Below are 23,726 nucleotides of genomic sequence, written 5' to 3'. Positions count from 1 at the left end.
GAGGGAGATACTAGAACTAAAAACCAAAGAAGAAAATAGAAGAAGACGTAAGGGAAGCATAAAAAGCCCCAGCCTAGCCTACGGGGAATCCCGACTTCAACAATGTTGAAGGAGAAACTAATTTCACTAGGTATACGGGAATTCCAAATGGCCTGGACGGGGGAGAGAATGGTATATATCATGCCAAACTAATAACCCCTGGCCCTTCATCTCCCCAAACCTTACCTCGCGGGAAATGGATATCCTTTGCCCGATATGCACATTCAACGACCATACACGCCCTTCGAACACTACCCAAGTTGCGCGTCTTCTGAATGCTCGTCAATCTGTCGAGCACAAAACGGCGATGCGCTTCATCATCCAGGCCCACAGTGCCTACAATAAAGAGTGGCCAGAGTAACGTAGGGGAATCGGGTAGGTTCTCCATAAGGCTTATTATCATGTTGACGATTCGGGCTTTGAATCCTGATGGTGATGTCTCCACTACACTTAGTGTAGTGGCTTGGTGGCTAAGCGGCGAGTTGATGCTATTATTATGCTTATGTTTATGATCTTGGTGAGGAGAAAACTTCTCAACGGGATAAAAATAGCAAAGACCAGTCGGGCTCCCCAGGCGTTCGCGCAGGTATAGAATCGCTGCGAGCCTCTTTGTTTCGGCAATCCGTAAGAGGTCCTCTTGGAGGGAGGCGTAGCTTGGTAGCTTTTGGTGGAGAACTCGTAATTCGGCTTCGATATCAATCCTCGCTGTATTGAAATTTGAGATTTCTTGCAGTGTGAGTTGATGGGTTTTCATCGCCTTCAAGGCCATTTTCAGCATACAGGTCTGTTGCTACAATAATATATTTGTTGATTGGGATATTACCTTTGACTTCTTTGCTCCTAAGGTTGATATTTTATTTATTAATGTCATGAGGCCCCGCGAGCAACCCATCAATACGTCAATCTAAAGCATTTCAGGTCAAAGAAACATTAGATACGACTCTGACACTTGATATTATCCTGTCGATGTAAAGGAAATATGCATACCTCCTCAAGGTCATCGTCGTCAAGCCATGAATGAGCTACTTGTGGCACCTCCGAAGGATCTTCCACGCCCGTTCAACCCATAATATAATGAGCGACAAAATACATCACGAAGAACCTCTTCAGCGTCTCACTTTCACACATTTGATGTGGAAACATTTCCATGAGCTGAAGGCCCCCACGAAGATGTGTTGTCCATGAAGGGGTACACCCATCGGTTATCTAAAAGAACATTATTAAAACACCCTCTAACAGCACAGGCAGCAGGCAAGGAAGGGTTACAGTGTACTTGCATCAAGGAAACAGAGCATCAATACCGTCGCAACTGCTCCAGCACTCGGTTTCCTATGGTTAGTCTCATTCTGCAAGCCATGTAGCGCCTTCTGCTTGAAATAAAATGCCTCCCGCTCATAGGTACTGTCGCCAAGGAGATGACGTTGGTTCGCAGCAATGGCAAGGAGGATGTTTCTCAGCGGCTCGTGGGGTTGTTGATAATTCAAAGCCAGCGGCGTGACGAGAGATAAATAGGGGTTAAATCCCGTGCTGAGTGAGCAGAAAGGTGCAATACCCCGAATGAAATACAAGCAGGAAACTCTCGACCGACGAACACTGCGCTAATGGATGGCCCAGGGGCCGGTGTGGGGAGGGCTGGACCAAACCATTCAAAGACTGAACAACCTCTATCAACTATGTCAACGAGCATTTAGCTACCTCCTCCCCGTTTACGCCAAAGTCCCAGTATGTTGTATTCAAAAATAGCCATCGACCTGCATACTGGTCAATGGAGACAGGCTGGAATTCATGACCAATTTCGACTTTTGTAGGTGTTACGGCCTTCGAAGAGCCTTTTGACCATGTTCCTAACAATAGAGAATTGATGCGCAGTTGGTCAGTGAATGTCTCTTGAAACTTGTTCCGGCTCATGTTTTCCTAGAGGAGGAAGCATCGAAAGGTCAGAGCATACCCTCCCGGCCAAAGCGTATGCCCCTCTGAGCCGCATCCTCTCTCCGGAGCAACTTGAGGCCACGAACACAGTGCAGGTTCAGTCGCTCGCATCGGCTGCATACCGGCCATTCCTCGGTGCATTGGACATGCTTTTCTAACGTCAGCCTCTCATGTCAGTTTATGAACGCAAGAGGATAGAGAAGAACGAACACATTGAACGAACCTTTACATCTCCAGCAACCGGTCCGTCGTCGGCTCTCGGGCTGCTTTCTTTCTCGCCGGGTCATTTGCACCAGACTTCCCCCCAGCTTCAGTCAGTCGTCCGTTCACCTTGTTGCGGGGAGTTTTTCCTTTCTAGTGAGCCATAGTTGGCTCCGTCTCAACTAATAGTCTGTGGTGGAAATCTGCGAGTTCAGCAATGGTCTCCAAGAGGCTCAGCATGTGTATTCTGTCAAAGCTGTATACATGGCTGGAGTCATCAGGTTGGAGGCATCAGGAAGAACGCGCCATGTACCTGGTTTGGGGCCAGCCGTCCATCTTATCAATCGAAGCCTTCGCAGGGGACTGTTGGCAATTTATTCCGCTTTGGGAAATCTACCGGCGGGACGAAGGGACGAACTGACTCAGCCCTGGTGGCTTGCATGGGTAAATCAAAGATATCCCAGGGCAAGGCGCAATGGAGCCTGTTATTTTCTTTTTCTCTTTTCTTTTTCGAAAGCAGGATATTTCCGGGTCTTGGTACAAAAAAGTTTTGAATATACGAATTCGCTCAGTGGGTATTTTAATTCTCTTGTAGCGCAAATGAAAACGAATAACTCTCCCGAGGTAGGTAAAATACCTCTGAATAACTATATAGTTACACACAAACAATGTTATCTCATGCACATGTCGTTGGGATCTCCCGTAAAATAGAGATATATCAAATCAACCACAACCCTAAGCACAGCTCCACTTTCCCGGAAGTTAACAGTGGTGGACTAATATGGGGCGGCTCGCTTCTACCCGTCGCACAGAACGGGGAAAAAGGGTAAATATGAGCAAAGAAGCTCGGCACGGCTTCCCAGCTCATGCTTATGAAGTTCTGGGCGGGAATAGAGGAAACCCAGTGTTTCTTATCAATTGTAGAATTTCATGTCAGTCACATCTTCCTCACTTCGGCAACCTCGACTAGTTGTCCGCTAGTATCGTTGTCGCCCACTTGAACGCCCCACACCCTCCATCGAGCATCCTCAATAATATCGGTCCTAAGCCACATCCCTTTGAAGGTGTTGAAGCTACCTTTTTCTCCCGTAGCGGATTTTCTTCTCCCCAGGTCGTCATTCGAGTCCAGCCATGCGAAAAGGAGTCTGAGTTGCCATAATCGGTCTTTGACCGTGTCATCCCCGCCGCCTTGGCCAGTTGCAGCCGCCACCAAATGCTGGACCGTCTTTTCAAGTACCAGTCTCGTATCCACCGCACTTGGACGCAACCAGGAAGGTGACTCAATAACAATTTTGGATTGGTCCCTGGCATAAATCGTAATTGGTTGCTGAGATGGCAGTGAGGGTATCACTAGCGCCTTGTCACCCATATCAAGAATTCGGAAGGCAGGGAGATTGAAAATCCACTCCCAGAGGTGACGCGCGGGGAATCGGACCTGAATAGATGATTTGCCTTGGGAATACAGGATAGATGCTGCTGCACTCGGCACAGCGTTTACTGTCCGAGAGTAACCCGGGACCGAAGACGAAGGGATATCCTGAACGTCGCTCAGTGCCATCAGGGATGAAGAAAATTCTGAGGTGCAAGACGCATTGTAAACTGCTCGCCTACGGAGGTAAACAGATTGGTTACCCAAGCGGAATTTATCCCTGAGATCTGGGTTACCAGCAAAGTCCAAAGTCAGATCCCAGTGATCCGGGCTTTGTATCTTTACAGTTGCGAGATCATCTAAATCAGGAAGTAGACATGGCGCTGTTGTAACTTGGCTCTCGCCTGTTTTGAGTGTTACGGACACCGGAATTGTTACCGCACGCCGTGTGTCAAGGTCGCGCGGAATAAGACACCTTGGCTCCGCCGCGAGGACCCAAAGATGACGGAAGGCTTGAAGGTGGCATTTGTTATCAAGAACAGTGGTGGGAAATACGGGATAGAAGGAGCACAGTAGAGCTGCGATCCCAAGATTCGAAGTACCCAGCGTATATGTTCCACCTCCCAAAAACAGCATACCAATAGCCATGTGTGCTGCCATATGACTTCCATATGGAATGTCTCCACCAACGTGGCCGTGAAGTGATCGAAGACGGCGGAACACTATGAGATCTCCAGTTCCAGCCATGACAGCAGCTGCAGATAATGCAATAATATCCTGGCAATTGCGAACTGCGTTGCGAGTTAGCTTCTCATCGTAGTTATGCACAGCGAACCGCGATATCCGTTTAAACTGATCAAGATAGGAAACAAGAAGGTCGCGTGCTTGAGGTAAACCAGAACCGGCAAATCGAAGCCCAATAGCAAAGCAGAGCCCTGCAACAATGTTGAAAAATGGCATGTCATCAGTGCTCAAATGATGAATTGTCATCAGGCGATATTTGCGCTTATAAATAGATGGAATATTGTTCTTAATCCATCTATAGCTGGCAGTAATAGAATCCCACATTATTAGGTGTTTAGCCAATGTTCGAAGCAGGAAGATGTCAGGCCGCACATAGTCAAACTGAGCAACCGTGTCGGGGATATCGATCTTTTCAGCGACTGCCGCATCGTTTGATTTCATGAATATTATTGCCAGTGCAACAGTAGCACCGGCGGTGGCTTTATCCAGGATATGAACAACGTCCACATTTTTGGTCCCAACGGCAAGAGTTAGTAATCTTTCCACGATATGCATATCACGGAGCCCTCTTAAATCACTCCCCTTGGCTAAATTTATGAAGCCTAGAGCAAAGCCTGCGGCCAGACGATACCCCTCGCCCCGTAGAATGTCATGGGAGACAGATGGCTCCTCCTGGTCTGTATTTTCCATTTCCGACAGCATGACTTCACTCATCCGCCGGTGTTGGGAGTTGCAGTACAACAACCCAATACCCATAATTCCTGTAGTTTGTGTCAATGGGGACAGATTCAATTCCGCGGCGCCTGGAGGTAACATTCGGGTTACATGAACTGAAAGCAGGCGTGTTATCAGAGTATCCATGGTGCCGAGATAGGAAGCGGAAAGCCCCAGTAGAAGACCAATGGAGGTCATGGTATGTTTAGGAGTCAAATATTTGAAGGCGACCCATTTTGCCAAAGACTTTAGGTGTCCGTTCAAGCCCAGCGCAAGCAAAAATCCAGCGTGTCTATTCGTTAGCTCAATTGGTTTATTATACAATATCCAGGACGTATCAATGCCTTTCGCAGCTTTCGATATAGCGAGTCCAGTTGACGCCCCATTGTGAAAGAATGCCCAGCAAGCTTTATCCTCCGAGAAAGCGGACTTTTCAGCACTAATTGTCACATTCGACGGTTTCATAACGCACTGCAAGGAAAAAGCGGGTATTGGTAGTTTCTCAGTTAAGAGTGGTACCCTGCCACTAAACCCAATCATTGCTCTACCAGCAGGTACTGACAAAGTCCGCAAGACCACAAGCTGAACCAATTCCTTCTGGGCCTCAAGGACTTCCGATTCAGACAAACCCGGGGCCGGTACATATTCTGCGTATGGGGGTTTCATTTGATTCAAGATCCTGAATGCCTCATAAAAGCGTCGATCCTCGCGGAAAATAAGTCGCGTGATGGACTGCCTATCGGCTTCCGCGGAAACTTCGAAGGAATTCACAGTAGTCCCATCGAGCGACGGATTCCCAATCGAATGAACATCACGTGCAGCATCATGGGATTGAATAAACGGAGACCTTGACATTGGAGAGCTGGCCCTGTCTTCCGTCATCGACATGAAAAGATCGTCTCTGTCGATCAATGCGAGCAGTGAACTCCCCCAGTGACTCGGGGGTGCCGGCTGGCACCGAACAATAGCTTCGTGAAGAGGAACACTGATGCCGTCTGGAAGGGTATCAATTACAGAACTCGTTAAACCCCAGCGAAGCAACAGTTCCACCCGGTCTTCAACCGTAGTTTGTGGTTTTAGTTCCGAAATGAAGCCACTGAATGCCAAAGTCCGGGGTGTGAGCCTCATAGCTTGCTGCAGGGTAGAATCCCGGCCAGCTGCCTGTGCGGAACTTGATACGACGTCGAGGATCGTCAGAAATTTCGCTTGTTCATGGTTCAGAGATTTTTCAACAAATGAGAGTATCGAAGGGGGAGGAAAAGGCTCTTCCGGTAAGTCCAAAGCCGAAATCCTGGATTCTTCAAACGCCCATCGATCTATACTAGCCATCTCTACGCTGTAATATCCATTGCGCTTCCAATCCCAGGATTCCCACCCCAGCCATCCACCGATTTGTGCTAGGACAGGGGCGAGAAGGCCAGTTTTTGAATAAGAAGTTTCTGCATTGATAGTAGACAACTTTTGCTCCTCGCGAAACAAATGTAGTCCCACTAAGATCGTGCCAAGAGTAGTTCGTCTTGTGTCGGGGTCACGAGAAACTGCAGTTGGAAGATAGCCCTCCGCACCGATTGCGGCCTCGCCTTGGGGAGACGAAAGAAATTCCCGGGATAACGCCGCACAACGGAGAATATAAGCATTTTTTCGGGGAATGGCTCCAGCCTCAGGGCCGGGTCGATGATCTCCCCAGGAGATTTCTTCGGTAGGCTTCAAATCCTCTTCCAAAACCCAGCCCCAAGCGGAACCCATCATCCAAGACGACCCAACACCATGCGATCCAGCTTCTTGGTCCAACATACTATCCCAGTTGTCAAGGTCAATGGAACTTCCACTACTAGATCGTAGAAACTCGGCTTTTCTTCGCTTAGGTCTCGTTGCAGGTTTTGAATGATTGCCTTCGATAAAATAAACCCCCATTGTAAATAGCACAACCACCATTGCAGTCCACTCTAAATCGTTATCATTATCCCCCTCCCTTCTTGCCTGCAACCATTTCAAAACTTCCCACCAACCAACAAGAATTCCATCCCCGGCGTTATGTGCCCGTCGCAGCACAAACCTGCAGACGTCAAGGATCTGCTTGACACGGGGATTATGCGGCTCCAGTTGTATCTGAATCCTGTGTTTCCGCCCTTTCTTATCAACCACGTCAACCTTGCCCCTATTCGTAGAATGAAGTAGCCCACACAGGTCAAATGAGCCGTCGCTTAAAACTCTCTTCAAACTCCCTTCTCGTGGTCTATTCGGAGAGCTGGTAATTGACATTCCGTGTGGCCCATAAATCATCATACTTGACGGAAGCTCGACTTTAACAAGGCTACTCCAGGGCGCTTGTAATGTCAACTCCCCTCGACCGTCGATCGTTGAGGATAAAATAAGTATCCGCGATACGTCTTCATCCACCAATTTGCAGCAGTCCACAACATTGGGTCCATTCAGGACGCCTGTAGCACGAACAGTGAAGCCTCGGTCACTTAAACCGTGGCTTTTCTTTTCCTTCCTAACACGCGATTTGGGCTGCGCTTCAGAACTTGTGTTGGTCGCAAGAAGGCTTACCACGGACAGGTTCTTTAAATTCTTGTTAAGTATGCAGAGAGCAATTGAAAGCGAATCAGGTGACTCCGAGGATGTGTCCTGGTACGAAGAGATCGTAAACACTTCAAATTTCCGGTCCCTGGGGAAAGTTGATGTACTCCGGGTAGTTTGCAATCCGGACGAAAAGCTGTCTACTTTTACAAGCATCAGCCCTCTCGGTAGACCAGATATAGTTTCTCTCAGGCCCATGCTATCGAATCCTTCAAAGTCACCCCCGTTGTTTAAGCTTTCTAAAAATTTATCAACAGGGGCATCGAGGAAACTACTGCCGTTGCTATAGATTGAAGTGCTTCCTTGAGTTAACGAGTTTCTGTGGTGGTATCCGAAGCTTGAACGACCGGTTTGGCCGCCGAACGATTCTCCCCGCCTACCTCCATAGAACGATGAAGCATTCTGGGTGCCAGTCACAAGGTCCGAAAACGTTGTCCTGTCATTGTTCGCTGCCAGATCTGCACGAGAAAGCAATGAGCTCACTCTTCGAGATGCCCTCATAGAAACACCAATGTCGTCAAACTCGTGACCAAGTTGAGACGCAAAATCTTCTTCATCGTCGGTATTAGGCTTTTGGTTTGGTTTGGACAAATCCGATACAGATCGGCCATGATTTAATCCGCCAAAACTTTCGCGAAGCCCAGCTGGTCCCCGACCAACCGGTGTATTGACACCTACCATATCAAAGTGGGAGCTTCGTCTCTTCGAATGTGTCCCACCCACAGTTGACATTCGCTTTTTAGAGTTGGAGAGCGCGGAATCTTTGTCCCTGTAGCGGGCGGTCCAGATAGTATACATTCCAGACTTTTCGTTCAATGTCACGACGAATAATAAGGGATATTTATCGGGGCCTTTAGCATTTCCATTCGCGGCCTCATCTTTCGCAGAGACATACAGTACTTCTTCCATCGGATCAAGCGCATCAAAACTTGCACCATTATCTTGTGTGGATAGAGAAGGATTGCTAGCGACAACCAATCCCATCTCAGAATGAGGGTCCACGAGACAAAACACTCGAGGAAGAAAAGTATTATCATACATTTTCGGAATCCATTTTAATGGCTGAGCGGGAGATAACGTAAGAGATGGCCGAGCACCACTCCCACCGGAAAGGGTGAATGAATTCTGATATTTGGTATGCGAAGAAACGAAGGAGTTCGGCGGAGCCGCTGGCACCGTCTTCTTCCACTCTCCTGTGACCTTCCTCTGAAGCAGCAGGCCCCGTGGTGTAGCCCAGACGGCGTCAACTTCGAAAGGCAACGGCACAACATGAGAGTCGCCGTTGACAAAAAATACGTGAGCTTGGGATTTCAAAACCACAACCAATGCTCTACGTAAATTGCTTTCCACATATCCATCGCCAACAGCGAGTGTAGGAATGGCCCCCGATTGTGACGCCACCTTGCCTCCTTCCTGGAGACGCTTCCTCCCTGTTAGATTGTTTTGTAAATAATCATTCGCTGCAGCAATTCCATTGCGGGATGGGTTTTCGGCAGTTGGGCTCTTCCCAAAAGTCCTTGTACTTTCTCCTTCAATCGAGCTAGCTGGGAATGTCGCAAATAAGGCGTCAATTATTTCCTCCTTCTCGATATCAAAGCTGAATGACCTTTTAACTACCCCGCCTCGAGACCAAACAACGTAATTATTTGTGAATATTATCTCCTCCTCCAGTAGACTTCCAGTTCCATTATCGACAGCGCATATTTTCCAAACAAACTGGTCGTCAGAGGGGTTTGCCGGCAGCTTCGACTCGGCCACGAGGTATGGTATTGCAACGGGCTCGTGGAGGCCCAGAGAGCGGACTGAGGCCATTATTGGAGGCGGATCGGTAAAATTTCCCCTGAAGCAACTCCGGCCGGTGAGGATAGCATTTGGAGCATACCCATTCTCACGTCAAGGAAAGAGATTGTGGTACTGAAGCTTCCGGGCTGGGCGAATGGCGGTTGTTGGTTGTTCCCATGGCTGTATTAAATATTTTCAGGTGTAAATAGACGCGAAGCGCGACTTCTCCAAACCTTGTGGCGAACTCCCAACTACATTTTAAATAACATTTCACCAGCTAACAGAACACTGAACGCAACGCAGCCAACAGGTTGTAATAATCCTCTAAGAACCGCTACACGAAAAGCTCAATCACGATTCTCACGACTCCTTATTTCCTTTAAGAGAAATGACAACAATTGCGTGCGCTTAGCCATCGACCCAGCTACCCAGTGCGATTCTTTTCACGCAGATATCTTGCAGAGGGTCTTATCCTAAGCTCTCCTCTTTCCAGCTGGCAAACAAGGGGGACAAAGAATGTCGAGCCTTTCGTTCGACCCTGTTGTCCGACAGAGAGATAATGGATGGCAGCTAAGGTACCTCACAAAAATCTAAGCTATTGCATCACTCCAATTTCCTTGACCTTTAAACCTAACGAGAAAAATAGTTACCAGCTGCCGCATCGAGTCTACGATACGAAAACCTATCCTATACAATCTTCTAATGGCTCTACTATAATAATATATGGCCACGACCTTGGAATTCGGATCTTGTGGAGAGGTGGAAGAGCTTTTAAATCACAGCAGCCTCAGGCAGAGGAGCAAAAACAACCAAAGCCGAACGGAAGGTCAAACGAGGACGTTATCATGATAATTGACTCAGATGAAGAAACACCTGCCCCAGAAGCTAAAAAAGATAATACACAATCTGTGGAATTCGAAGCCGAAGAGGACGAGATCGATCCCTCGCGCCCATTTCATGATATACTGCGCCATATTGATATCCAACTCGGAGGGAAAGTGCTAGGGCTGGCGGTCCCGACCTTTTCTTCAGAACAGCTCCGATCAACACTAGAGTCGTATCCACAGATATTCTCTAATGTTGCGGTTTTTGCAGCTGCTTGCGCTGATTGTTCTATCCGACTTCTCACCATACCCCTGACACCTCCTTCAAACCCTGAAGATAGTTCAACGTGGGGGCTTCAAACCGTTACACTGAGCGCTGGATCCATTCAGGCCATTCCAGTAGGAGTTGCCATCACTGTCACTGCGCGAAAGCCGGGCAACACTGGTAATCGATACAGATCTCAGAGCCGAACCCACGGCACTAAGGACTTCCCCGATTCCGGATCTGATAACGCTTGGGATATTCTAGTAGCTATAAATTCCGCAGAAGGATCTGGCACTCTTTCGATCCATCGGGTTCCTATCACTTACCAGCCTGACCAGCCCAAAGATTCCCTGATTCTACCACCAGAGCCTGCTCTCCCAATACAGCACCTGCTACTACCGTTTCCAGCAAAATCTATTTCATTCAATCCTTCCCAATATCCCTCAGATTGCCACTCGCATCTTCTTGTATCGTTCTCCAGCGGCAGCGTTAAAATTTATTCTTGCCTGGCGTCACCATCTCGAAAAACCCCTCCTGACAGGCGTGGGCTGTCCAGTGACACCGACCCCAAAGAAGCCGATGGCGCATGGTTAATTACTCTTTCTCCAGAGTTCTGCCAGAATTCCATAGGCATTCCCCGACGAAAACCTGTAGTGGATGCAGCATGGGTCCTTGGGGGCAAGGCTGTAATGGTCCTTCTATCAGATGGATCGTGGGGTATCTGGGATCCAGAGGGAGCAGGCCCTGGGAGCAAAAATTATACGAGTACTTCGCACGATCAAAATACGTCGTTCACTAGAGGCGGTTCAGTGACATCGTTTGCGGTCTCTGGCTTTATATCCGGACCTGTACCGACCTCAAAGCCACCTATATCGGGAGCAGTCACAGACACTCGATCCAGTTTTGCACCTATGACTCCATCAACCCGTCGTCTCAGAGAAGACACTCTCTTCAAGGGTTCTCCAACTAACACCACATCAGCATCCTCAACCAGAGGTGGTATTTCGGTAACTATGACCAACATTTCAAAGGACGGACTTCCTGATGAATCGATTCTCATCTGGCATGGTGGTCAAAATATACGGATTCCCAGTTTACTATCTCTGTGGCGAAACAGCGCCAAACCCACTGGTCCATTCAATCCTTCAAGTCGCTACAGACCAATTCCAATTGACAATCTCAACCTCCTCGGAGAAACTCAAAATGGAATCACTCAGCTGGTCAATATTTCATCCTCGGCCGATAAAGGGGGCAACAAACCTTTAATCCCTGATGTTTTGATAACGGCCGAGCATCAACTCATCATACTGACACCGAAACCATCAGCACCGGGACCAGCGGAATCTGAATCCGCCTTCCAAAAGGTCCTGAACGATTCAGTTGAAGGTGACCAATTTATGCTAAGGAAGGGAGAGTTGGATCTCGAGGGCATGGACAGGGTTTTATCTGGTATGGCAGGAACCAGACGGCCAATCGACGCGTTTCGGAGCCCACAAAAGAAGGGAATATTCTCCTAGGCATGTCTGCTCTTATAGATGCCCCATGGTCTATCTGCCTTCAACCCTTTGTCTCGGTTCCCCTTCACTCTGTCGTCAACACCGAATCCAACGAATGTCTTCATAGTCTATGAAACCGAGAACCCAAACCAAATAGCTCCTGTTTAGAGCCCAAATACCTGTGCGAAAGAAATACAGTTAATAATTTTTTTTTTTTTTTTTTTTTTTCAATTTCCCCTTCCATCATCATCTTCCTACTTCGCAACCAGTCAAACCAATCCTTCAATTCCTTTTGGCCATTTTATATCACCTTCTTTCCCCTTCATCCTTCCCCATTTCGCTACGCAAGGTGGAGCACAAGGCGAGATACCATGTCTTGAAATTTAACCACGCACAACCCATTCCTTCGCCCGTCACGCAAAGTGTCGTGTTGCAGGTTTTGTTTTGCTGCGGGGTTAAATAGGCTCTGTATTCGAAGCGATACATCAAACAGCCCCCCTCCTAAATCCCCATACACACGAGTCGATGAGTCGACAAGAGGGAAGTGAAGGGCGTCTTAGGCTCGAGAGCGTGATCAGATTGGACGTCACGGAGAATGATGGGAAGGGGGGAAAATTGGGTCGTTATTTTTTTTTTTTTCGCCCTGAAATTCCCTACTCCCATTTTTCTATCCGCGATGTCATTGCTTTCAATGTCCTTTTCTGTCTTGCTTCTCGGCTTGCCCTTCTACTCTCCCTGTATTTGACATGGCTAAGGGGAGGGGTACATCTCCGTTTATTTTTTTAACGTAATTATGATGCCGTATCTTAAGTATTAATTATACGAACGGAGGGTAGGTATTCCGGGGCAGGTAAGGCTCAGAACAAAGTAAAAAGCGAGTAGGCCGGCATGTAAATTGCTCGACAGAGTACGTAGAACCGATGATAATGTAGTTGATAAGTATAAATTGAAGAGATCTAGGGACATAAAGCAAAGAAGTTTGATTTTCTCTTTTCCCTTATTCCTGTATATCTAATGCCTTTAGTTATGAGGCTTCTGCCACAAAACAAACCGAAGGAAGGGGGGGGGGGGGGGAGCGGGGGGAGAGCGGGGGGGGAAGAATCCATACAATAAAAACACAGAGCCCTGACCAGGAAAAAAAGAAATGCTATGATGATGGAACCCAAGGGGAGTATCAAGCGGGAACGAAATGTAAACACCAGCGAAAACCAGGCGGAAACAAGGCACACAACATATTGAAAGAGGCTATGCCGCATCGCAAACCCAAACAACATAAGAAATGAGGGGAATATTTAGAGAAGAAGACCGGAGGGGGGGGGGATTTAAGCCGTCAGATAATTCGAAGCGGATGCCCCCAAAATAAAAGGAAAAAGAAAAGGAAAAAGAAAAGGAAAAAGAAAACCGAGAACGAATAAAAAGGCGATATGACAAACCCAAGGCTAATCATGATTGGTATATAACCTAGCAATGATATGTAATGTAGTAGTAGTAGTAGTAGTAGTAGTAGTAGTAGTAGTAGTAGTAGTAGTAGTAGTAGTAGTAGTAGTAGTAGTAGTAGTAGTAGTAGTAGTAGTAGTAGTAGTAGTAGTAGTAGTAGTAGTAGTAGTATAGTAGTAGTGGTGATGGTGGTGGTGTGTTGAGTGAAAATGAAAGCAAGGACGAGGGAAAATCCCACCACCCCCATGCATGCCTTGTCCTGCCTTGTCCTGCCTTGTCCCCCTTCTTCTGTTTCCGTTTCCTAGGAGGCGTCCGCGCTCATCCCAACTAGCTCCCTTCTCCCTCCCAGGTGTTTCCTTCCTCCCTATTCCCATTTCCCGATTCCCCGATGATAAATCAGTCAATTCAGTCATGATATGTTTATATACTCCATGCAAGGTGCAAGAGAGGTAGTAAGTAGAAACAAAAAGAACCAACAAGGTAAAAGAAAATAAGGGAAAAATGAGGGTTGGAAAAATATAAGGAATGTACATGTACATGTACATGTGTGCTAATGAAGAATAGTGAAGAAAGGAAATACTGACACCGAAATTTGACTCCCGGCACAACAGCTTTATATTTACCTGACGAGGGGTTTCTTATTTTCTATTCTCTCTTTTTTTTTGAACGAAGAGTCACAAAAACAAAAGAAATTTAATGGGAGTCAAGCCCGGAAAGACAGGTGTATGATAAAACCGAATACGGAGTGTTCAAACCAGAAAACTGCAGGAGAGATACGGAAAACACGATAATTTGCGAGAGGAGCAATAGAACATACATGCCCACCCTTATCGAGAGGATAAGCTGAGTTGCAGATAATAACAAGTAGGCAAAAATAAAAGAAAGAAGAAAAAAAGAGGGAGGGTTAATGAGAGTTATAAAAAAGTTTCTCATACTTTCTCTCCCACAAGAGTTAGACGAGGTAGTAAAAAAAAAAAAAAAAAAAAAAAAGAGGTAATGGAATGCTTGTGCGTGCGGCGCGTGCGGTGAGTGTGTGGGGGGATATCATATGGGGTCCTCTTGATAAAGGGTAGAGGGGCTCGACCAGCGTAACAAACTAAAAATGAAAAGGATCTATATTATATTAAGACAATAAGAGAAATGTAAATGTAATCAAAAGCGGGAATGGTCAGTAGGTGATGGCGATGGAGGCTGTCGTGGGAAATCATGGGGTGTCGGCGGGAGACTCTTGAATTCTAATGAGCGCATAGCCTCAACCATACCCTCCCGTATCACTACTTTTCCCTTCCCATATCCAATGGATTTCGGAGAGTCAGGTTTGGGAGGCGGTGGAGGCAGTTGAGGAGGGGGCCCAGATGGTCCAGTGGCAGTACGGAACTCGGGATTCCAGACGTCCCCATTGGGGATTTCTTCGTTCCTTTCATACTCCTGTGATTTTCCCCTCCGCTCACTTTTTTCGCTAGGACTGTTTCTCCCGCCCTTACTCCCTGTGCTCCCAGCTTCCCCAACCTCTTCAACGACGGGTAGAGTGGAGGTGACACCAGGCATATCGCTAGAAGTGGCCCGAATGGTACTTAAGACGTGTTGATTTGGTTCTGGATCAGTTGCGAGATTTCTGCCTGCTTTGGCCGCATCTCGCTCAGCCCTCTCCATGACTCGCTGAATGTCTGATCGTGGGTGGGCGTGAGAAAGTGATGTACCGTCCGTAGAGCTTTGGCCTTGTTCTTTACTTTGCCTCTCCCGTTCAGTTTCTTCTTTCGACATGGTGATGCCTGTGATGAAATTGAGAAATCGCTCCCCGTACGAGTCAGGAGGTATTGGGGATATTTGGTTTCGATTATGCGAAAGCCCTTTCCAGAAGTGCTCTGCCTTCTTGACCATACCATACTACATATCAAGAATAGTTAGTTTAAAACACCCCGTTAGTGGTCAGCAGCAAGAAGATAAAAAGCATACATGTGTCAAACAATCAATCACACCAAGATAGTATATCTCGTCTCCCGGCTGGCCGGTCTCATGTGTAGCACGAAACCCGCCATCATCGGAATAGAAAGCTAGATTTTTGCGTTCATCAAGTATCTCGTCCGGGAGAGCTGCCGTTTGCTGAATTGGCACTGGTTTTTCCCGTTTGATTATTTCTCGAAGTTCCCTTGCCTTCCGAGCGTTCTCTAATCTTGACGGGGTTCTTGTGAGGAGATTGGGCTGTTGTTCATCACTCCGTTCTCCACCAGGTTGGAAAACTTGAAGGGTTTTATCTCGAACATTTTCAGCGTTCCCTTTCTCCAGGTCATGTATACCCACTAAAAGTGAGTAGTCCATGATCTTTAGACGCTGAAGTAAGGACACGTCCCTCTTAAGTTGGGCTATAAATATTTCCCGTTTCATAGGGCCGAACTCAAGGCGCCGATTTCTTCGAATCCAATTTAGATCCTTCAACGTTGCCCTAGGATTTTTTTCAAGGTCCTCTTCTCGAAAATCTCGTCCAATGGTTGAGCCTTTAAGATCATACATTTGGTGTATGTCTCGATGAGGTGGAAACAAATTATTCATAACAACAAAGTGGATTTTTCGACCATATGCCATCTTTACCCGGTGGAGGCCATAAAACTGGGAGATTAAGGTATTTGGGTTGTTTTCGATGTGTTCGTAGTAGTCGCGGAGGATTCTTCGTAGGAGTTTATGTTCGGCGTGATGGATGGTTTTGATGATGTATTTATAGTCTCGAGAGAAGTAAAAGAAACTACCGCTTTTACCTGGAGAACCCAACTCAGACAATATATACTTGCTTGTTAAGGACACCAAGTAGTCCGCGGGGTCGAGTTTGAATTTCGCACGTAAACGGCGGAAGACCCAGGGAGCGTAGTCCTTGAATTTAAAATCGTATTTGGCGGAGGGCGTCAATTCATTACCAGTTCTATAGAGATGTAAACGTGAGTATAAAGACACCGGGAGAGGAAATATACTTTGCAACCACTTACATGTCAAAAGAAAATTTGTGCTTTGCTTCAAAATCGGCATCGGTAAGCTCGCGGTCCATTTTCGCGTTGGTTCTTGAAACCGTAAAGCGAATCCCAGTTAACATGTTATATGCTGTAACCCAGTTCACGTGGTTTTGATCAACTTTTGTACCGACAATAACACGATCCTCGTCCTCCTCTTCCCTTCGCCTTCGCTTGCTAGCTCGTCGTTGCTTGATCATTTCCGCCCATCGAGCAGCATCTTCTTCTGGAGGAGGCTCATCTGGATGAAGATCCGAATTTAGCGACCGGGTGGTTCTCCGGGCAAGGCTGAGGGAGGGTCGTCGCAGGCCCGACGTCGGTGACGCAAGTCGATCACCACTTGCAATTGTATCTTCGGAAGGATTCACATGGGTAGGTAGGGACAAGTCGCGGCTGTTCTTCCGTGCATTATGAAATTTAGGGACTTGAAGAGTATGACGTTGTGATCGAGGGCTGTTTGGAGGTATGGGGATATCTTTGTCGGTCCGGTTGGAGGCACTAGGAGAGGAATGGCGATAGATAGGTTGTAAGGGTATTGCTTCAGGTAGAGTGAGAATAGCACCATCCATCATCGAAGGCTGCAAAGAGGAAGGCGTAGTAAACTCAGTAGCAGCAACGTCATCGGAGGCAGTCTGGTCACCGTTCACCAGGGGTTCGGGGCTTGTGGACCTAGGTCTTGACGATGTACCATTCGTCTGATGGGCTACCGCAGTTCCATTCAATACCAATTCCAGCTCAATGTGATCCGTGAAACCATTAGTGAGGCAATCATGGTGTGTCGGAGTCGAAGCGCCATTTCCCTGCTCCTTGTCTCTCGCGGGCCCCGTAGTCACCGAAAGGAGACTTCCGTTTGTCGACTTGGCGGTCTCTTGACCGTGGGGAGAAATAGCAGATCTTGCAGTACCAAGGGCACCCAAAGATGGCAGACTTCCCCCCTTGAAGTTAGTGACAAATTGGTCAGAGGCGTCATCGACACAGCCATTCTCCCCATTTACATCAGGGGTCCAAACGAAAGTATTGCTTATAGAGGATTTGTCGTATGATTTGCGAGTCAAATGGTCGTGGGTAGATGATGAGGAGGAGCCGACTTGGTGATGGTGGTTATGGCTGTGGAGGTGATTGTGGTGGTGGTGGTGAAGGAGCTGAGGTTCGCTGGTAAAGGACGGCATGGTGAAGGGGGAGTCACGGACAGCAGCGAACTGGGGAGTAGCGGTCTTCCTTTGCCACTCTGGAGCAGCAGTGACTTGCGGTGGGAGGAGAGAAGGAGAAGGGCAAGACAGAACAAGGCCGTCGAGACACCAACAAAACCGCTATGGTGCCCTTGCGTCTGAAAGAGAATGGTCTGCGATAAGAAGCACGGGGGGACCGCCTACCTACTACGCTTAGTAGGTGCGGCAGACAAGGCAATGGGACATCAGCATATTAAAGGGTGTGTGCAGCAACAGGAGAGACACAACAAAGAGGAAGCGCTGTCATGTGAGCGGGGACATGTAGCGGAATCCAGCAGCGACGGGGGGTTGTGTATAAACCGCCAGTAGACGGGGAGGTGATTAAGCAGAGTGGCTGTTAGTTCGTAGTTGTGGTGGTTGTGGTAGAGTTGGTAGAGGTATTGGTTGGGCGCTGGAGGTGCTCGTCGTGGTGGTGGTGGTGGTGGTGGTGCGTTGCTCGGTGATGGTGGCCGAGTGGAATTGTACGGAGTAGTTTATCTCAAGTAAAACTCAGCCACTTTGCTTCAGATTGAGATTGTGCCAAGCCCCGCTAACCCCTACATATCCTGCACTAATTCTAAATAGGAAATCGGAGTCAATTCTTTGCAAACCAAACGTGAGAACAAAACAGTTAGTTACACAGTGACTTTTTTTTTTTTTTTTTTTTTTTTTTTTTGACTTGTTCTCTTTGGATGAGAATAGTAAAACAGCTATATCAATTCAATAATAATTCAGTGCTAGCAGAAAAGCTAGATAAATCAATGACCTTTCGATAGAGTGATTTTTTTTTTTTTTATATCTCAAGTGATAAGTACAAAGTGTCAGCTCAAAAAAGATCAAAAATCAAATACCGTGACATTTTTGAAATATTAAGATAGAAATCATCCACATCTCTTCTATTATATTGAAAAATCTTATAGAGCTAGATATATCCCATATAAACCTCCGAGTATTAATATTAATAATACAAAAAAACTGCATACGATTGAGAGGAAGGGGGTTAGGGGCTGGCAGGCAAGCAGGGAGGCAGCAGCAGCTAGCAAGCTCTGTTCTCATAGAATCCGGCGGATATGAAAGGCAGGGAGGCAGGCAGGCAGGCAGTGGCAGCTAGCAAGCTCTATTCTCATAGAGATCTCATGGATATGAGGAGGCAGACTCTGTATCTTCTTAATGTTAGTGCAAAACTCTCACACAAGATATTCTAATGTCACTCATCTTCAAATTATAGTATCTCAATGAATATATATCATTAAAGTTTCTGTGATAGCACAAAATGAAGCTAGAGAGATAAAGAATCTAAATATATCATTATAATAATTGATGTATGAGATTGAAGAGGATGATGTTTTTTGTATGAGAGAGGGCTGAATCTTTACATATTCTTTTCTCAGACTCTACTATACTGTGTATACGAGATTTTGAGTTGTTCTGAAGATCTGAGGCTTTCTATTGGTTGATAATATTAGTGGCAGATTCCAAAGAGGTTAGTGACTCGCTAATCCAAAAGTAGTTAGTATGAATTGGGCTGAGCTGAGGTCACGGGGGGGCGTTGTGGCTGTTCAGGTTTGGCGCGGGTCGTTCGGGGGTTAGCGCAGGTGCCAGGTTGGCAGTTCGCAGCCAATCTGCACCCTCGCCTGTCACATCCGCCTCACCGGGCTCTACTAACCAGGAACCACCACTATAAACCACCAAACTAACAAACGGGGCAGCACGGCAACCCTATTATGCATAATAATGCAGAATGCCCCGCAAGCCACAGCAGCCGCCCCATAGGCTTCGCGCATTTGTGCTGTGATGGATGCGGCAAGGCGAATTATTAATAATGAACGGTGAGGGCTGCGATTCCTCTAGCCTCCGCCCTCCTCCATCTACTCCGTGCTGTAAATTGTAATCTCAATCGCTAATAAAAGCCCAGCAAACAGCGATCTCTATAAAATATCAGGGCTAACCGGACCAACTCACATTGCGGAAATGTTTGCTGCGCCGCAATCGACAGGGAAGATAAGAATGTCGGGTGCGCAGCTGCACTGCTAGGACCCCCAAGCCTAAAACCTCCAGCAGACAAGACACTGCGAGGAATCATGGCAGACAGCAGATCTTAATGTTTTCGGTCGATCATAGGGCTGGCATTCGAAGTGGTATCCTAAAGTAAACGGCAAAACAGCACAAACCCCTACCGGCTCTTCCTCGATCTCGATATCTATCCCCTTTCTTATTCGGATTCCTAGCAGGCTTTCCGAACAACTCGAGGTTCTGTCTGAGACAAGCAGGAAAATTGGAAATTGCCAATCCAACTCATGCCTAGGCGCTAGTTTGCCAATTTTCTCTCGTTCACCCTATCGTTAAGTCCAAGCAATGTGGATGTTCCACAGGTCAGTACTGTTGTAGTGATCATCACTCAGCAAAACATTTGTTCTCCAGCTAGCGACTTGTTAGTTGGCAAATAGACAGTAAGGATCTCCAAAGATTCTTCTGCAGTTTCCATCCATTATTCAATGCTTCTTGGCTCTGATCAGTTTCTTCGCGGCTTCCAATGCATCATTTCAGCTCTGCCACACTTGTGCACATTTTTTTGGGCCAAATGCACCTGGTATGAATCTTCCATTCCCTGCAGGCTCGCACACACTAAAACGGTACCTATGCCATCATGAAACCCGCGATCTCCACCGGAAGGCCATTTTCCCTTGATCCGTTGATAAATATCTTTCTTTCGAGCCATATTCGGGACAGCGAAAAGTGGATTCGCAGTGCTTTGAATATAAATAATCGTAATGCCGAACAATTCCTCCCCACGAAACTGAATATTGAGAATAAAACTTGAATACGAAGCAACATCCCGAATCATCACTACGCGTCACCTTGAGCGTTCCTCGTGTGGATAGGGTTGATGATGCTATTGACCGCAAACCTCCACTACTTGTCTAAAAGTAGAACAGCCTCTACTCGAAGTCGCGGCTCTCCGGTCAGCAATCTGTGGGCTCAAGAAATCCATCATCAGTCAAGACAACAAAAAGTGGCATCCGCGGTATTCAGTTGAACTAGCTTCCGCAACCCCTAGACAATCTCAGTCAATCGTGATAGTTGAATTTTCTATATTCATACTATTGTTCAGCTAGCAAAAAATTCCCATGGAATTTTTTTTGCTTGTCAATCTTTTCCCGGGTTTTCACCTCTGGAAGGCAGCACGCCAGACCAGCAGCTCCAGCCCGGATACGGCTGGTGTTGCTTGTCACTTACTTCCCATCCTCAATATATTATTGACATAAAATACTATCCCAGGATGCAATTTTCATTGCTGCTTTGTAACAATCGCATGAAAAAAGGATATTGCTATGGAAATCCCATATGTTGCGGATTGAAAATGAGCAGTACGGATCCGTAACTAAGTAGATCAATATTTCTTATTTGTTCTCTGCTGGCGGATCGTCGCAGTCTCAAATTTCGGATATCCTACCACCTAGGAGTTCACTACCACTAAGGGGGGGGGTCTGAGCGCTCAACCGCAAAACGACATATAAACATATATGTTTGCCTAGCACGTTTCGTTCCTGTCTGCTCTGAACCTCTTTACTTTAATCTTCACTCTCAATCCTCTTCATAATTTCAACTTCTCTACCTCCAATCACTTTCGCATCCCGCCCTCCCGCGCCTCAACCCCAACCCACTACACACCGCCCATACAAAAAGCAAACAAAAAAAATATGAAACACAACCCCTTCCTGCTGGCCCTCTCCGTCGTCCTCTCTCTCTGCGCGCCGGCATACAGTCAAACCGATAACCAAATGCCCAAATGCGCCCTCCCTTGCCAAGAAGCCGTTGAGCGTGTCACAACCTGTCGCAAGGACGACTACAAATGTATCTGCGAACCGGAGAACTTCAAAAAGATCGCGTCGGAATCGGCACCGTGCGTCTATGAGAGGTGCGGTGTCGCTGTTGCTTTGAGTAAGTTTGGATTTTATATATATATATATATATTGATTATACACCTCAAAAAGCGGGAGGTGGGAAGGAAAAGTAAAAAAGGAAGGGAGGGTTACGAAATCAAAGTGGATCTTTCCAGGCTTCACGCTTTGCTAACAAATGACTCTTAACACTACGAAAAATGTAATAATAGGCGAAGTCATGCCCGCTGTAAATGAGATGTGCGAAGCTCATAAGTGAGGACGGAAACGTGAGGGCGAAGTTAGCATAGTACATGTACATGTACATGTACATGTTACATTCATAAAAACTTCAAGGTCTACGTGCGTTTTATCTATCCGGCCAGTTCCAATTATAATAATATAACAACTACAACGGCTGGCTTTCTCTCCCTCTCCTCCCTCTCCTCCCTCTCCCTCAACCACACACCCCCATGAGGGATAGGGATGAAGCGGGACCTAGGCCTAGTTAATTGTTGGAAATTCAGAGGGCGATCAAGAATCCTAAACCTGGGTGTTTTCAGCCGGACAATATACAAGACGACCCGAGTATTTATTTTCTAATTTCCCTTTGATTAAGATGTGTCTGGCTACGGGGTGAGAAGTGATAGCAGCTATCAAATGAAGTCACACTTGTAGACAAGTTCCTTTAATCATTTGGAACAAACAGCTTTTACATTATATCCTACTTGTTTCCAACCAACATGTAAGCTCATGCAAAACCAGGACACAGACAATCAGGCACAATAGGTACATGTACATGTACAATACCCGGAGAAGAGACATATCTGTAATCACACGTACATGTACCTGTACAACGTCCACTAGTAGCTTTAACTTGTAAGGCAAGGGAGAGACGGGGGAGCTTGGAGCTTGGAATTGGTCTGTATGGGGTATATAGTCCAGGTGAAGAGAGACATAACCGGGAATCTTCTCTCTCTTATTATAGAAACACCAACTTTTCCGCGCAAAATGCCCTGTAAACATGACCTCACGTGATGTCATGTGCACCCCCTTTTGAATTCATGGATGGGATTGAACGGCCGGCTCTGCGGCCTGTACAGCTCTGATTAATCTGATGATGGTGATAGGGGTGATAGGGGGTGGAGGTGGTAGGTAGGGGGGGCTGCGCAAGCAGCAAAGCGAGCATAAGCAAGCATTTGATGTTTGTTATATATGTATATGTATGTGTGCACGCAGATACACATTTCCCCTGCAGACCAGACCCCCATCTACATCTGAGAATGGTAATACTCAGAAAGGCAATGATGTAGATGAAAATGTCAGTAAGATATATAAAAGATAGAGAGAAGAGATGAAATCTTCTATCAACAAAATTGTTCATTTCTTCATTCATGTACATGTACATGTACATGTATCTACAGTGCAACTCAACCCCCTTCCTTCTCTGCACTCAAAAAAATGCAACAAAAACAGACACAGTGAAAATTGTGTACTCAAATAGTTAGTTACTCTGAGTCCCTGCCACATGTACTGTCTTCATACAACTGATAAGAAGGGAGTGTTTTATCATAGTAATAAGAAGAATAATAAATAATAATAACGTATTTCCCCCCCAACCCTGTTTTTTATTCCCCGATATCTACTGTCGTTACTATTATAATTTATTCCACTCACCACCTGTTCCTATAAAGTAGAACCAACCACCAATCCGTAGAATAGATATAAATATACACCATTATAGACCCAGAAGCGCGATCAGAAACCAACAAGAGGTTAAAATACGAGCTATAAATAAAAAAAAAATTAAAGAAAACACGATATTAAAAACGAAGAAAGGGAGGAACAATTTAAAATTAAGAAAAGAATAAACGTATCCCCTTACAACAAGAATATGCAACACACTACGCACTCAACACACTCACTCAGAATAACGACATGGGAAAAATGAAGGGAAAAAAAAGTATTAATAAACCGACAAAACAACAGAATACAAAAAATACTAAAAGACGCAACCCATCCATTTCCATATTTCCTACCTCGACGCCGTTTCGTACCAAATAATAAAAAATGGGTGATTCATGGGCACAGTGGTTCGAAAAACAGCAAACCCCAGGGCTAATCAGAACCGTGGGAGAGAGACACACACACAGAGAGAGAAAGAGAGAGAGAGCAAATATATAAAAGAGAGCCAGACCCTTAACCCATGAACGCAGAACGAAAAGAAGGCATAATAACTACATGAAAAAGGAAAG

The 23,726-nt window shown here is 46.4% G+C and overlaps 4 protein-coding genes across 5 annotated transcripts; 2 read left to right on the top strand and 2 right to left on the bottom strand.

The window, feature by feature from the left end:
- Positions 1-178: 178 nt before the first annotated feature.
- Positions 179-9,391, bottom strand: BDBG_17439 (anaphase-promoting complex subunit 1; the record flags this gene model as incomplete). Its single annotated transcript, XM_031725159.1, has 10 exons — positions 179-796; positions 863-943; positions 1,027-1,085; positions 1,158-1,245; positions 1,341-1,566; positions 1,799-1,883; positions 1,988-2,122; positions 2,353-2,372; positions 2,483-2,532; positions 3,122-9,391. The coding sequence occupies 10 exons, from the start codon at positions 9,389-9,391 to the stop codon at positions 179-181; spliced, it is 7,632 nt and encodes a 2,543-aa protein (XP_031579620.1).
- A 96-nt stretch (positions 9,392-9,487) lies between these two features.
- On the top strand, positions 9,488-12,159 carry BDBG_06772 (uncharacterized protein). The gene is made up of 2 exons (XM_002623287.2): positions 9,488-9,936; positions 10,008-12,159. The coding sequence occupies exons 1-2, from the start codon at positions 9,878-9,880 to the stop codon at positions 11,965-11,967; spliced, it is 2,019 nt and encodes a 672-aa protein (XP_002623333.1). The 5' UTR covers positions 9,488-9,877; the 3' UTR covers positions 11,968-12,159.
- A 1,368-nt stretch (positions 12,160-13,527) lies between these two features.
- On the bottom strand, positions 13,528-18,070 carry BDBG_06771 (1-phosphatidylinositol-4-phosphate 5-kinase). The gene is made up of 3 exons (XM_002623286.2): positions 16,362-18,070; positions 15,340-16,297; positions 13,528-15,270 (listed from the first exon to the last, which is right to left on the bottom strand). The coding sequence occupies exons 1-3, from the start codon at positions 17,549-17,551 to the stop codon at positions 14,536-14,538; spliced, it is 2,883 nt and encodes a 960-aa protein (XP_002623332.1). The 5' UTR covers positions 17,552-18,070; the 3' UTR covers positions 13,528-14,535.
- A 1,365-nt stretch (positions 18,071-19,435) lies between these two features.
- Positions 19,436-22,222, top strand: BDBG_17438. 2 transcript variants are annotated; one of them, XM_031725158.1, is made up of 3 exons: positions 19,436-20,040; positions 20,138-21,532; positions 21,705-22,222. In XM_031725158.1, exons 2-3 carry the CDS (start codon positions 21,292-21,294, stop codon positions 21,749-21,751), a joined length of 288 nt encoding a protein of 95 aa, XP_031579619.1. In that variant the 5' UTR covers positions 19,436-20,040; positions 20,138-21,291; the 3' UTR covers positions 21,752-22,222. The 2 variants fall into 2 exon arrangements, with proteins under 2 accessions (XP_031579619.1, XP_031579618.1); XM_031725157.1 differs by having other exon boundaries at positions 19,436-21,532.
- The last annotated feature ends 1,504 nt before the right edge of the window (positions 22,223-23,726 follow it).

This window comes from Blastomyces gilchristii (assembly GCF_000003855.2).
Source record: "Blastomyces gilchristii SLH14081 genomic scaffold supercont1.14, whole genome shotgun sequence".
Lineage (NCBI taxonomy): Eukaryota > Fungi > Ascomycota > Eurotiomycetes > Onygenales > Ajellomycetaceae > Blastomyces > Blastomyces gilchristii.
The sequence above is the reverse complement of the archived record's forward strand: the minus strand, read 5'-3'. Positions and strand labels throughout refer to the sequence as shown.